This window comes from Euleptes europaea, chromosome 5 (genome assembly GCF_029931775.1).
Source record: "Euleptes europaea isolate rEulEur1 chromosome 5, rEulEur1.hap1, whole genome shotgun sequence".
In the NCBI taxonomy this organism is placed as follows: domain Eukaryota; kingdom Metazoa; phylum Chordata; class Lepidosauria; order Squamata; family Sphaerodactylidae; genus Euleptes; species Euleptes europaea.
In genome coordinates, this window is record NC_079316.1 from 38,191,690 (window position 1) to 38,205,495 (window position 13,806).

A 13,806-nucleotide genomic window follows, 5' to 3' on the forward strand; every position below is an offset into this window, starting at 1 on the left:
CCACAACTCACTTCTTCAGAAAGCTCATAACCTGCCAGAAAATATTTTTGTTAGTCTTTAAGGTGCTACTGGACTCTTGCTCTTCTCTAAAAATATTTTCTGGCAGGGTATGAGCTTTCGTGAGCCACAGCTCACTTCTTCAGAAAGCTCATACCCTGCCAGAAAATATTTTTGTTAGTCTTTAAGGTGCTACTGGACTCTTGCTCTTTTCTACTACTGCAGACAGACTAACACGGCTACCCACTGTGAATTAGCTATATGTGCGTTGAACGTATTGTGACGATTCCTCAGTGCGCACATGAAGAAGAATCGGGAGTACTCTGTACATGGATTGTGCTTGCGTTCACAGTAACTTGTGAACAAGGCTAGAGAAAAGGGCAGGGGGGTTGAGGAAGCTCTCCGGAAGAGGCGGCTTGTGTGGCCAGTGGGGTGGGGGAGCAGCCTGCAATTGACAAGGAAGGGTTTGGGTAAGGACAAATGGGGGGGGGGCTGAAATGCCATGTCTTGGTGGGAAGGGCGCTAAGGCCTTGTTCACTTACGCAGGGAAAAGAGATGGCGAGATAGTGGCAGAGCTGACTGTGCCATCTCAGACTTCACGGAATAGATTCCACATTTGGACATTCCTTTGTATCTTTTATCCTCCTGCAAATAGGAAAGTAGTCCAGCAGGGAGAAAGGTTCTGTTCTTTCTCTTAGCTAGTTCTATAGGTTTTCTACTTGTAGGAGTTTCGTTAGATTTGTAGGGTTTTTGTTATCACGGGAGGTGAAAAAGGAGCCTGGGAATAGAAGGAACCAAAAACACATTAAGATTATTGATTGTCTTATTTATGGTACAGCAAAGAAAGGGGATAGGAGTGTGAAAGGAAGGGAAATAAGAAGGCATCTGTAGTGGAGTACAGGGCACTGGAAGGCAAGGAACAAAATCTCTTGTTGTCCATTCACAATTTAGTAACTATATGCCAAATTATCATGTTGCAAAAGCAAATATAGAGAAGCAAACAATTGCAGTCAATGTCTCTCCTTTGCCCCCTCAGGCAGAAACAACTTTGCTATCATTGTTCTTTACATTAGGATATAACTTATGAATAAATCAATCTTGAAATATAATTTATCCACCGCATTTCTTTAAAAAATGGATAAAATTATATACTTAGACTGCCTCTGTCAATAAAAATATTAGCAGTTTCTCATTTAAAAGCCTTTTTCCCCTAGAAAGGTAGAATGATTTTGACTTACCATATTGCAAATTTTTACATGTGCCCAAATTAACTAATGCCAGAATTTCTTTTCAGCGGATGAAGAATTTGATGAACTTTGCTTTGAGTTTGGCTTGGAGCTTGATGAAATTGTAAGTATTTTTATGTCTGTATCAGCCTGTAAAGCCACAGAAGATATAGCGCAGTAATCCACCTGCTGTCTGTCAAACCTTTGTTCCTAAATATTATAGGATATCATTTTGTGACCTACTTACTGTTATACTGAAGTCTCAGATCAAATATTACAGGATGTTCTTTAAGTTCTTAATGCCCTGTTCAGCTTTTCAGTCACATTTGTTTCCTGCCTCCAACTTCTTGAAGTTTCTGTATTTTTGTTTTTCCTGACAGACTTAGTCAGGGTCTGATATGGCAATGCTACTATCTTTAAGTGAAGACTTAAAAAGGCATGACAGCCCCAAACCAATCTTCTCCTGCTGGTACATTGCCTGTGAGACTAGTCGATATCTTATGCCGTCCCAGTAGAAGGAAAATATGTACAAAATATGACCCAACTCCAAGGAGCTGAGTGCATAGCAATTGACAACCCTGCAGCAACCCACAAATCTTAGAGTAGGATGCATATGATACCCCTGTGACAAGCGTAGATGGAACTAATGCATGCTGATGCCAGCACATCCCCCTGATGACTAGATGCTGCCACAAAACACAGCAAGAGAAGGAACAAAGGAAACACAGCACTGCTCCACCTCAGGGTGGGCTGTGTAATGATCAGTAGAAGCCTAATAGCTCCATAATTGTGAGTTGAATTCTTCTCTTCCTTTCTAGAACACAACTGTGCAGATAGTGAAGGACTGGCCATGGAGAAGCCCTGGCTCAGTGGCAGAGCATCTACTTGGCATGCAGAACATCCAAGGTTCAATCTCCAGCTAAAAGGATCAGGTAGCAGGTGATGAGAGAGACCTACCTGAGACCCTGGAGAGCCGCTGCCACTCAGAGTAGACAGTACTGATTTTGATGGACAAGGGATCTGGTAGTGTAAGACAGCTTTATATGTTCATATATGATGCCTTCCCAGTGCAAGTCCTGTGTTGGAAGACAGCTGAGGACAGGCAGGGGATGGGAACCAATTTCCGTCTACCAAATCCCAATCAAACAGACAAGCTGTGACGCAACCCACACAATTGTTACGCAGTATCAGGCATACTAAAAAGGAGGTGGCATGCATCAAATGGTATATTTTAGACCCTATTAAAAACCACGAATGGACCTTATTTATTATATACTGCTGTTGACAGGCACTGTCTAGATTTTCTGCTTCAGGCATTACATCTCTTGGTCCATCTCTGACTGGTATTAACAAATGTCTTCTGATGTCCATAATTTAAGTTTAAACTGTTTTATTGTATAAACCATGTTGGGGATCTGCTTGTTTCTGTGTGAGAGCATATTTTTTTTTAAATGCAGTTTATTTCTTCATTAATGTATTCTTTTTCCCAAAGCATACCTTTTCTGCTTTATTTCAGACCTCTGAAAAGGAAATAATAAACAAAGAGCAAGGTGATGCAAAGGCAGAGGGTGCATCTCAAATCATTCTCTATAAAATTGATGTTCCTGCTAACCGATATGACCTCCTTTGTTTGGAAGGTCTAGTCAGAGGTCTTCAAGTCTTTAAAGAGAGGTAATGCAGCATCTGGAGATTTTATGTATTAAATGGTTGCTGGCCTGTGTTGATCATAACCTTATTACTAAGCAGTCCAGTGAAACACTTTCTTTTTCTGAAAAGAACTGAACAGTTTTTGTGTATTGTGACAGTAGATGTCTAAGTTTCTTAAGTTGCATCCAGTTGATCTAGAGAAGTAGAACAAAATTGAAAATTTTGAAAATCTTCTGCAACCTCAAATTTGATGCAAATTTGATTCATTTGTCAATCATAGCAAGGTAATATGGTATTCCATGCCCCCCATTGTAATTGTTAGTTGGTTTGCTTTGTAAATTGCAGCAGCTCTTGATGGGGTTGGAGTCATTTTTACAACAGTGTACACAGAATGGAAAAGAGAGAATATAGGACATTATTTACAAAATGATATATTTTCTTAATGTTATTTTCTCTGTACTTTTTGCTGCTATTCTATTCCTCTACTGCCAAAGGAAATTAATTCATAAAGGATTATTTTCATAACAGCTGGTGGCATGCTCAACACAATCCTGAAGGGTTTTTCTTTATTTACTTCACTGGCTTTGGCATCTATTCAACACCAACACCACCCTGCCATAAAGTACGCTTTTTGTTTGGGCGAGAGTTAAGCGAACAAAGCCTTCTAAATGTATTGCAGAAAGAAACAATTACACACACATACTGTTGACACAAATTTCACTTTATTCTCACTTTTCCTAATCTCCATTTGCAAGTTCAAGATTGCTGGAAAGTCAATATTTTATATCTCTGTGATGTGTGTAAATAGTTTTTCTTTGCACTAATTGAATAAACATCTGTTTATTGTTGGTTCTTCTGGCAAAACAGTGTTCTGTAGTTCAAAACATTTTAAAATCTACCACAATTGAAAACATGCATAGGATGCATGACAGTTGCTTTAAATAGTTCAAAGCACATTTTAAGAATCTGGCATAATCCATATAGCATCTTAAAGATTGCTTGGCTCCAGTCCCCTTAGCCTACTTTCTCATGTGAATATGTACATGTTGCAGTCTCTGCATGTATTTACCAAACTGATGGTTGCACTATTAGGTCTGGCAGTGTCCCTCACTTGGTTGGGGAATGTGGAAGGGCTAGAATCTGGTCCCTCCATCAAAGGTTGATCAGCCATGTTGGGGATAGCAACACCAAACAGCTGTTTGTCGAATTGATGTGTATAATTCAGTCAGAAACTATACTGCCTCAGGTGCTGGGATTTGGTTGTGTTATCCTGCATAGCAAACCTTTGCATATGTGGGACTTGATCCAGAAGAAGATCTCCTATATTTAGTTTGAATGTCCACAGTGAAGCATATGGCCCTGCAGAATATTGATGGGTTTTAATTATTAGCTTTAAAGTATACATGCTTTAAAAAGGAATACTTGGTGCTATTAAAATGTTTAATGTACAGTCTAGTCAGTGTCCTATGCATGGAAGAGGTGCCTGACTGGAGGGTAGTTGGTTGGGAGGGGATTTATTGCAACTGAGAACAGTGCATGCGAGAGGGGAATGGGGAGGATCCAGTAGGGATTGTCTCTATCTCTTTTATTTGTGTAAAAAATTACCTTTAATGTTAAACTGAGACCTTACTGTCTTAGGATAAGGGCCCCACGATACAAAAAGATCACGCCACCTCCTGGTGAACTCCAAAGACTTTCCATTACGGAAGAGGTAAGTACATCTATCAGCTAAACCTGAGCTTGATAACTTAGATGAACAAAAAGTGTTTGTCGTAGTTCTTAGAAGGTAGAGCAGGCATTAAAAGCAGTGTCGTTACGCTTTAAATATCATCACTATTTGCATGATTTCATTGTAATCAATAATGCCTTTTTGTGGAGGTAGAAATATTAATTTCTATCGGTTTCTCATAATTTGTTTTGACTCAGTGTTCAAAACTCATATTGCAGTTGATGGTAGGGTAACAGTCTGTGGGCTGAATGGGGCAGTTGGTGTACAGATGTGTGATGCTTTGGGTCCTGGCTAATCTTTAATTGCTGTTGTGTAACTTCCTCTAGAATTCAGTGGTTTGGGGGATTTTGGTTGTGTTACCAAGAGCACCTTTTCTTAGTAATGAGAAGGAATCCCCCCCCCCCGAATTTTCTGTAACCTGAAATTGTATCCATGTACATCCCAGACTGCTCAAGTCCGTCCTTACGCTGTGGCTGCAGTTCTTCGTAACATAAGTTTGACCAAGGACCGCTATGATAGCCTCATTGACCTTCAAGAAAAATTACATCAGAATATATGCAGGTTAGTTGGAAATAATATATGAGATTTCTAAAATCTGACATATCGAACAATGTCTTGCAAATGTAGTGCTTTTAGTGTTGTTGTTCAGGAAAATGTTTTTAAGCAATTTTTAAAAAGTACCCCTCGGCATTTGTAGATTTATAATCACTGATATAGCTAATTCCCAACATGTCCCATCTGGCAATACTTACATCTGTGGATTAAGGCCATGTACAAAGAAAGGACGCTTTCCTGCAAACTTTGGAGAAATTGGTTCAAGAAATAGGGTAGGGGATTTATATTTCTCCCCCAAACAAAGAAACATTGTCTGCTCAAGCACATCCGCTGAGGGCAGCGCCGCATTCCCACTGCCACATCAGCGGAAGTGGACATGCTGCAGCTGGTTGGGCTAGCTGGGAAGTAGTGGGCTTGCCAAACGAATGGAGCGGGAGAATGGAAATACTCTTCCCATCAATCTCTCTGGTCTATGGTTTTCTTATAAAGGGGTTGGGGAGGGAGGAAGAGAGAGTGAAAGATAACTTCTGAAAGAAGGGGTGGGAAGAAAATAAAGGCAAGGGAATGGGATATCCCCTTTCCCAAGAGTTCTCATGGGTCCCCGCTTGTAAATTATATTTAGTGTGGCTTCTGAGGAGGCTTCTTGGCTAAATTTTTTTAACAGCCATATTTTATATTCATTTTACTGTGTATCATGCACAGCTGATTTTAATAGGCCTAGAACATTAAATGATAACAATTTAATATTTTATAAAGGTTCTTTGTATACATTTTCTGTTGGCTCTAATGAGAGTTTCAAGGATGGGTGGAATCTTCTTTGGTCATAGAATCATAGAGTTGGAAGGGACCATACAGGCCATCTATTCCAACCCCCTGCTTAATGCAGGATCAGCCTAGAGCATCCCTGACAAGTGCTTGTGCAGCCTCTGCTTAATGACTGCCAGTGAGGGGGAGCTCACCCTCCAGGTAGCTGATTCCACTGTTGAACAACTCTTACTGTAAAAAAAATTAAAATCCCAATATCCAGCTAGTACCTTTCCTCCAGCAACTGAACCCCGTTATGGTGAGTCCTATCCTCTGTTGCCACCAGGAACAGCTCCCTGCCCTCCTCTAAGTGACACCCCTTCATAAGAGAGCAATCATGTCCCCCTCAACCTCCTCTTCTCCAGACTAAACATTCCCAACTCCCTCAGCCTTTCTTCGTAGAGCTTGTTCTCCAGGCCCCTGATCATCCTTGTCGCTCTCCTCTGCACCTGCTCGATTCTGTCCACATCCTTTTAAAGTGAGGCCTCCAGAACTGCACACAATACTCCAGGTGTGGCCTGACCAGTGCCGTGTACAGCAGAACTATGATGTCTTGTGACTTGGATGTTATGTCTCTGTTTCCTTCTGTCTTGTTTTCTTCTCAGGAAAAGATCGTTAGTAGCAATTGGAACCCATGATTTAGACACTGTCTCTGGTCCTTTTATATATACAGCTAAACCGCCATCTGAAATTAAATTCAAACCCTTGAATCAGGACAAGGAGTATACTGCCTCTGAACTCATGGATCTATACAGGGTAGGTGTCTTTTTATTTTAAAAAATGTCTCCAGAGGGACTACAAATTAAGTTAGTAACACTGTTCGGAGTCATACAACTAGTCTGGCCTTTGGGCTTGTTTCTAAGTGAGCCTACATAGAATACTGGTTTTAAAAGACTGGAGTGCTTTAAAAAAACAAAAGTTCCAGTGGGCACGTAACTGGGTTCTTGGGCGCTCTTCTAGTGACTTCCCAGACTGTAGTATTTTGCGCTGGCACCAAAAGAAATAATGATTGTGATGAGAATAGGGTAGGGGCTAGCAGCCAAACAATTGTGTTAACCAAAACACAGACAACCTTAGTCCCGATATTGCTCCAGTCCATGTTTTTACGCTAACAAATGTTTAAAACTCTTACAGTGCAATCCTAAGGAAAGTTACTCCAGTCTAAGCCCATTCATTTCAAAGGGCTTTGACGGGAGTAACTGCATAGGATTGCACTATTATCTTAAAACTTTCAAACCTTGATCAGATTAATTATTACCTACAGTGCAGTCCTGCTCTGAGTTACTCCATTCCAGACCCATTGAGTAGGTTTGGAGTAACTTTGCATAGGATTGCATGGGTAGATCTACTTGCCTGCTTCTGTTTCCTGTCCTTTTAACTTCACTCCTGTCTCCGTGGTCTTGCAGGTTTGTGTGGCACAAAGAAGGTCATAATTTTGTAGTATGTAAACCCAAGCATTGCCCCAAGCTATCATCAAGCTTCCTTAGTTATCATAAAGTTCCTTAGTTATGGCTTGCTGTGATGTCTGGTATGACTGTTGCTAAGGACATATATAACCCTAGTAAAACAATTATGCTTTAATAAATAAACAAAATATACATTGTTAAAAAGTGTACAAAAATTAAGTATCATACTGACTAAAGTAAGACTACATTTAGATTTAAAAAATCCAATATATCCCCCAGAGAGCTTTACGCATTTCAGGAATCAACTTGCTGGTGGTCCCTGTCTCCAGAAATATCCAGCTGTTCTCAGCCCGGGGCCTTTTTGGCTCTGGCCCCAGACTGGTGGAACTCTCTGTCTACTGAGGCCCAGGCCCTGAAGAATATAGCTCAGCTCCGCAGGGCCAGCAAAACGAAGAGGTTCCACCAGGTTGAGGCAGCAGTGGTTTGCAGATCAGCTGGCCTCCCTCCCTCTTCCTCCCCCCTTCTCCTTTTCCCCTCCTTCCCTCCCCTTTTCTTTCTTTTATTCTCTCTTGTTGGCCACATTTTCTTTTTCCTTGGTTTCTTCTTGTCTCAACTCCTTGGAGGATCTGCAAAATCCTGGGTCATTATTGGTCATCTGTCTACGACTGGTTATAAACCGGCTCACCATTAGGCATAATCAGTATTTTATATAGTAGGCATGACATTAGAATGCCATCGTTTAACTTGAGTTAGTGATTGTAATTTCATTCTAGGTTTTAACTTATATATTGTATTTTGTATGTATATTTGTTGCAAGCCATCCTGAGCTGACTTGGTTGGGAAAGGATGGGGTGTTAATAAAATAAAATAAATTTTAAAATATAGTCCTAACACATTTCAACTCAACAGTCTTTTTCAATGTTCTCTAAAAAATGGTAATGCTTTATAAAAAGTATATAACGGCAAGCTGCTTGGGGGAAGATGGGGGAACATTTTTTCCACCAACTTCTTCCAAGTATTCTACTGCTTGATTCATCCCAATGATAACAATTCAAACATTAATTTATGCTTCATTTATTATAGACGGATAGCCATCTTCGGCATTATCTGCACATTACTGAAAATGAACCACTTTATCCAATTATCTATGATAGCAACGGTGTTGTACTTTCCATGCCACCAATAATTAATGGTAAGGTTGTCCTTTGTTTCTTTGGTCTAACTTTGTTACTGCTATGCCTTGCTTCAAACATTTCACATGGACACACTCGCTGGTTTAATTCATTGTTATGCTCATACTAGTTTGTGCATTACCTGTTAGCTGTGTTCAGAACGTAACAATTGTTTTTCTCTTTGAGGCCTCACAACATGATATGTTGCACATGTGCCCATTATATAGCACTCATAAAAGCTGGGGTTGGCTTCCTGTTGAATGGCAAGCCTAAGTTTGTTGTGATGTAATGTGTGAAGCATTGGTGACAGTTTAATGTTTCGTTACTACTACAACTCAGAATAGTTGAAAATCTGAATTGTAACTTTTGGCTTCTCAAATTGTTTTCAGTTAAACACATGAATGCATCCTGTACAGAATCAGGCCTTGGTTAATCTAGACCAGCATTGTCTACTCTGACTAGCAGCAGCTTTCCTAGGTCTCAGGCAGAGATCTTTCACATCACCTGCTAACTGATCCTTTTTTGAACTGGAGAAGCCAAGGGATTGAACCTGCAACCGTTGTCTTGCAAACAAAATTCTCTAATTCTGGATAGGCAGCTCTACTCATCAGAAGACAGCAGGCAATTTCATTCACTTACCCTTCCTCAGTACAACACACCAACCCATATAGCTATTTCTCCATGTCTCCATTCATTCTCTGCTGTGGCCGCTAACTTGTAGAATGGCCTGCCTGATGAAGTCAGGAATGCTCCCTCTTTCCTGGCATTCTACTGATGAGGTCAGGAATGCTCCCTCTTTCCTGGCATTCTACAAACTATGCAAATGGGTTCTTGTAGGTTATCCGGGCTGTGTAACCGTGGTCTTGGTATTTTCTTTCCTGACGTTTCGCCAGCAGCTGTGGCAGGCATCTTCAGAGGAGTAACACTGAAGGACAGTTACTCCTCTGAAGATGCCTGCCACAGCTGCTGGCGAAACATCAAGAAAGAAAATACCAAGACCACGGTTACACAGCCCGGATAACCTACAAGAACCAATGAACTCTGACCGTGAAAGCCTTCGACAAAACTATGCAAAATTGAATTATTCAGCAGGGCATTTTCATAACAGTAATGGCAGCCCGCTTAGCCCGGTTTGGACCAAGCTTGTTAGGGCCTGGGAGATAAGCAGAGTCAAGCACAGTCAGTACTTAGATGAGAGATCACCAAGGAAGACTGAAGTTGCTACACAGAGGAAGGCAATGGCAAACCACATCTGCTGATCTCATGCCCTGTGGAAGGGGTACCCATGAGTCAGTCAGTGACTTGCTGGCATGTTGTTCTTAATGGGGCTTTATTATAACAGAACTGGTTCAGGAAGAATGCTTTAATAATAAAGGGGAAAGGACTATGGACTGTACTACTGTGTATAGTATGTAATATGTGTTCTATATGCATTATCCTATTACATAATTTCTTGTTTAATGTGTCGTTTTAATACTTGGATCTGTTTCAGCTTTGCTGCAGATTTTAATCCTATCCTAATCCTATTACGTTGCTTATTGACTGCATTGATTTACACTGTTTGATTTGCCTTGAGGCTCAGCAAAGAAGGAGGACTATAAATAATATAAACAAATGTTAGTCCACCAAACCGAGGAATGATCTTTCCAGCTGGTTTAGAAGGGGCGGAAGGCATTGAAAGATATATATGAAAAGAGTATATCCTTTCTATATATGTATGTTTAAATACAGGACACTGAATGGTCAGGTTTTGAGTTTTTTAAAGGGTCAATGTACATGGGAAGGGGCCATGGCTTAGTCGTAGAGCACCTGCTTTGCATGCACAAGGTTCCACGTTCAGTCCCTGGCTTCTCAAGATAAAAAAAGGATCAGTTAGCAAGTGATATGAAAGATCTGTGCTTGAGATCTTGGCAGGCTGCTGCTAGTCAGTTTAGGGAAGAAAAGGGCTTCACTCAGCATTCAGGATTTCACTCAACATAGATATTCCTCTGTGTGGGACCCAAGACCCCAGGAATGATCTTTCCAGGGGCCAGAAGGGGTTGCAGGAACTGAGAGGAATGTGGTACATTTTATATGTAGGTGTTTGGGTTAGACAACACCAGATTTTTATAGGTGGGTGTTTATAGGAATCAGCACCAAATTCTTTTTGTATATGTGCCTGTAGTAGCTTTCTGCTCAGTATCATTAGCACCAATGCACTGAATTCTTCTTTGAGGCCAAAATCCTAAGAACCACATGTCTGACAATATGTATGCAGCTGGCTGAAACCTTTCCTTCCAGCAGCAATTCTGTTTCTGCCCCTTTGTCAGGAGTTGGGTCAGCAGGTGAACAAGAAGCTCTGTTGAGCACATGGTTGTAAATGCCTAAGAGGGCTCCTTTAATCCGGGCATGTTCATGAGGCCTGCTGGCAATTCAGCTTCGAGTGCAGACTGCTCAGTTTGCATGGGGCCTAAACATGTGTCTAAGCATATGGGAAAAACCAAAGGATCGACAATCCTGTCCATGTTAAGTGCTCACCACTTGTGATTATACACAACTTTAAATGTCTTTTTTTTTTTTTTTTTTTTAGGAGACCATACGAAAATAAATCTCAACACCAGAAATGTGTTCATTGAGTGTACAGGTACAGACCTTACCAAAGTAAGTAATTTTGACAATTAAACAAAGTAAAGTGAAAGTAATGTGTATACAGCTGGCCTTTACTACTGTCATCTAGTAATCTCCAGAAATTCATCCTCAGCCAACAAGACATAAGAGCTTAAGTTGATGGTGTAAAATGTTGTAATTCTGAAACCACCACTAATTCTGAAACCACCACTATACTGTTATACTGGGAGTTGAATTCTAGCTTAATTACCCATATATGGGGCATGACATTCAAAACTCTAGACTTCTGGCAACCTTGGAATTGTACTCTTCATTATACGGAATAAATTTAATTGCATTTTAACCATTAGGACAATGATATTTTTCTTCCTGGGGTGTGTTTTTTTTTTCCTGCAGCCTCATACATTGCTTAAGTACCTTATTGGGAGTAACTGTATAATTTTCTAGCTTAAACACCATATACATTTCTTAGACTAATGTGGGTATGTATACTTTCTTTCTTAAGGCAAAAATTGTCCTTGATATCCTAGTCACGATGTTCAGTGAATACTGCCAGAAGCCATTCACGTGAGTCAGTATAATTATTTTTATTGTGAATTTGTACACTGTTACCATATCCTGTATTTTAAGTAGTCTGGTTATTGTTCCTTCCTCAGTGTTGAAGCAACAGAGGTGACTTATCCCAATGGAAAAAGCTACATCTTTCCAGTGAGTACAACAGAAGCAATAGAATGATAACTAATTAAGGGCATCCATGAAATACAAAACTCTTGGGTGGCCTTTTAAGGCATCCTTTAGAAAGGAGTTGAAACTACATGTAACTTCCTGCTTCCTGGCATAAGTGTCTCCTTCAGGTACCACTCTCGGTACCACTCCTCATCCATTCTCTTACAGGCCACAGGGCTTTATTTCTAACTGTTCCTTCACAGCTGTCTGGCCTAAAATCTTCATGTGGGCTTTCTTGTCTTCTTCCTGTACGCTGGAGGTAATTCCCTTTTTCTGGCTCAGGGCACTGAGAGAGTATGTGAGAGAACTATATAATTGCACACAGTTGACACGACCCCAACATGTTGTCTACCTTCTGCAATCCAGATTTTCTGTTTATTTTTTACTTTTATACTGTATTGTCAATTGATTAAAGTGGTATTGAATACAATGCACGCATCCCGAGAAGTATAAATTGCACTAATATACCGGGATTAAGATATCTAAAGAATGGTTGGGATGTGAATCTGTTTTTCACTGGATGGGATCCAGACTAAATTTTCTTTTCTCCTGCCTGTGCTCCCCAGCAATTGATTTAAAGAGACATAGTGTTTTTGGTACTGGAGGGAGTAGATATCCATTATGATTAGTAGCCACTGATAGCCCTGTCCTCCATGAATGTGTCCACTCCCCTTTTATAGCCTTTCATGTTGGTAGCCATGACCACATCCTGTGGCAGTGAGTTGTGTGAAGAAATACTTCCTTTGATCTGTCCTGAATCTCCCATCCTTCAGCCTCAGTGAATGACCCTGGGTTCTAGTATTATGGGAGAGGAAGAAGAATTTCTCCCTGTCCATTCTTTCCATGGTGTGCATAATTTTATAAACCATTATTATGTCTCCCCTTACTTGCTTTTTTTTCGAGGCTGATCAGCCCTAAGCATTTAAACTTATCCTCATAGGGCAGCTGCTCTAGCCCCGGATCATTTGGGTTGCTCCTTTCTGCACATTTTTAAGCTCTACAATATCATTTCTCAAGTTCAGTGACCAGAACCATACACAATATTCCAAGTAAGGTCTCACCATAGATTTGTAGAGGGGCAATATGATAGTGGCAGTTTTATTCTCTATTCCTGTTGTCATTAAGGGCAGCATGGAATCACAACCGCTGCACGCTGGGTTGACAGTCATCAAGTTATCTACTACCACCCCAAGGTCCCTTTCTTGGTCAATTGCTGTCTGCTCAGTTCCCATCAGTGTATATGTGATTATTTGCCCCAATACGCAACACTTTTCACTTGACCACATAGAATCTCATTTGCCATTTGAATGGCTGATAGGTTAGGTGGATTTTGAAAAGGATTAGACTGGTATGTGGAGAATATGCCTCTTAGCAATTCTCAGCCAAAATACCTAAATTTTTGGTTTAAAAGATATATACCTCTGATTTCCAGATACTTGGGTTAAACATCTGGAGACAGCTGCTTCTCTCATGCTATGAAACTATAGTGTTCTTAGAATGCTAACTTGTTAAAGGCACTTCTTCCTCTTTTCCAGGAGTTGGCTTATCGCCGAGAAAAGATAAAGCCTGACATCATGAACAAGAAAATAGGAATTAAGTAAGTTAGCCTCATCTTTCTTTGAGAAGTGCGAGAAGTCTGCGGCTACACCTATGTCACTTTGGGAATACAGATAGGGATGTCAGGATGGAATCCTCCTTTCTGGGAGAGACTGCTTGTACCATACCTTGGCAGACTTTCTTTGGTTCCAAGAGCCGGCCCAAAAATTAGGAACCAGATTCATTTTTCAGACCTCAAGGTTTTACTTTTCAAGGACCATATTTTCTAGTTGCTGTTATCAGAAAACCTAATCCTAAACACTTCACAGTTTTTCATAATTTTATTAAAGCTACGTTTTAGTGTATAAATAGATATGGCATAACTCTGGTCGTCATCACCA

General features: G+C 40.5%; 1 protein-coding gene across 1 annotated transcript in view; it reads left to right on the forward strand.

Moving 5' to 3' along the window:
* The window catches only part of FARSB (phenylalanyl-tRNA synthetase subunit beta), a 34,105-nt gene that overhangs the window by 390 nt on the left and 19,909 nt on the right, over positions 1-13,806 (forward strand). The window contains exons 2-11 of the mRNA XM_056849926.1: positions 1,292-1,347; positions 2,740-2,894; positions 4,509-4,581; positions 5,045-5,160; positions 6,564-6,714; positions 8,448-8,556; positions 11,106-11,176; positions 11,649-11,710; positions 11,800-11,851; positions 13,405-13,466. Of these exons, the coding sequence (XP_056705904.1) occupies positions 1,292-1,347; positions 2,740-2,894; positions 4,509-4,581; positions 5,045-5,160; positions 6,564-6,714; positions 8,448-8,556; positions 11,106-11,176; positions 11,649-11,710; positions 11,800-11,851; positions 13,405-13,466 (907 nt within the window). The remainder of the gene's footprint in view (positions 1-1,291; positions 1,348-2,739; positions 2,895-4,508; positions 4,582-5,044; positions 5,161-6,563; positions 6,715-8,447; positions 8,557-11,105; positions 11,177-11,648; positions 11,711-11,799; positions 11,852-13,404; positions 13,467-13,806) is intronic.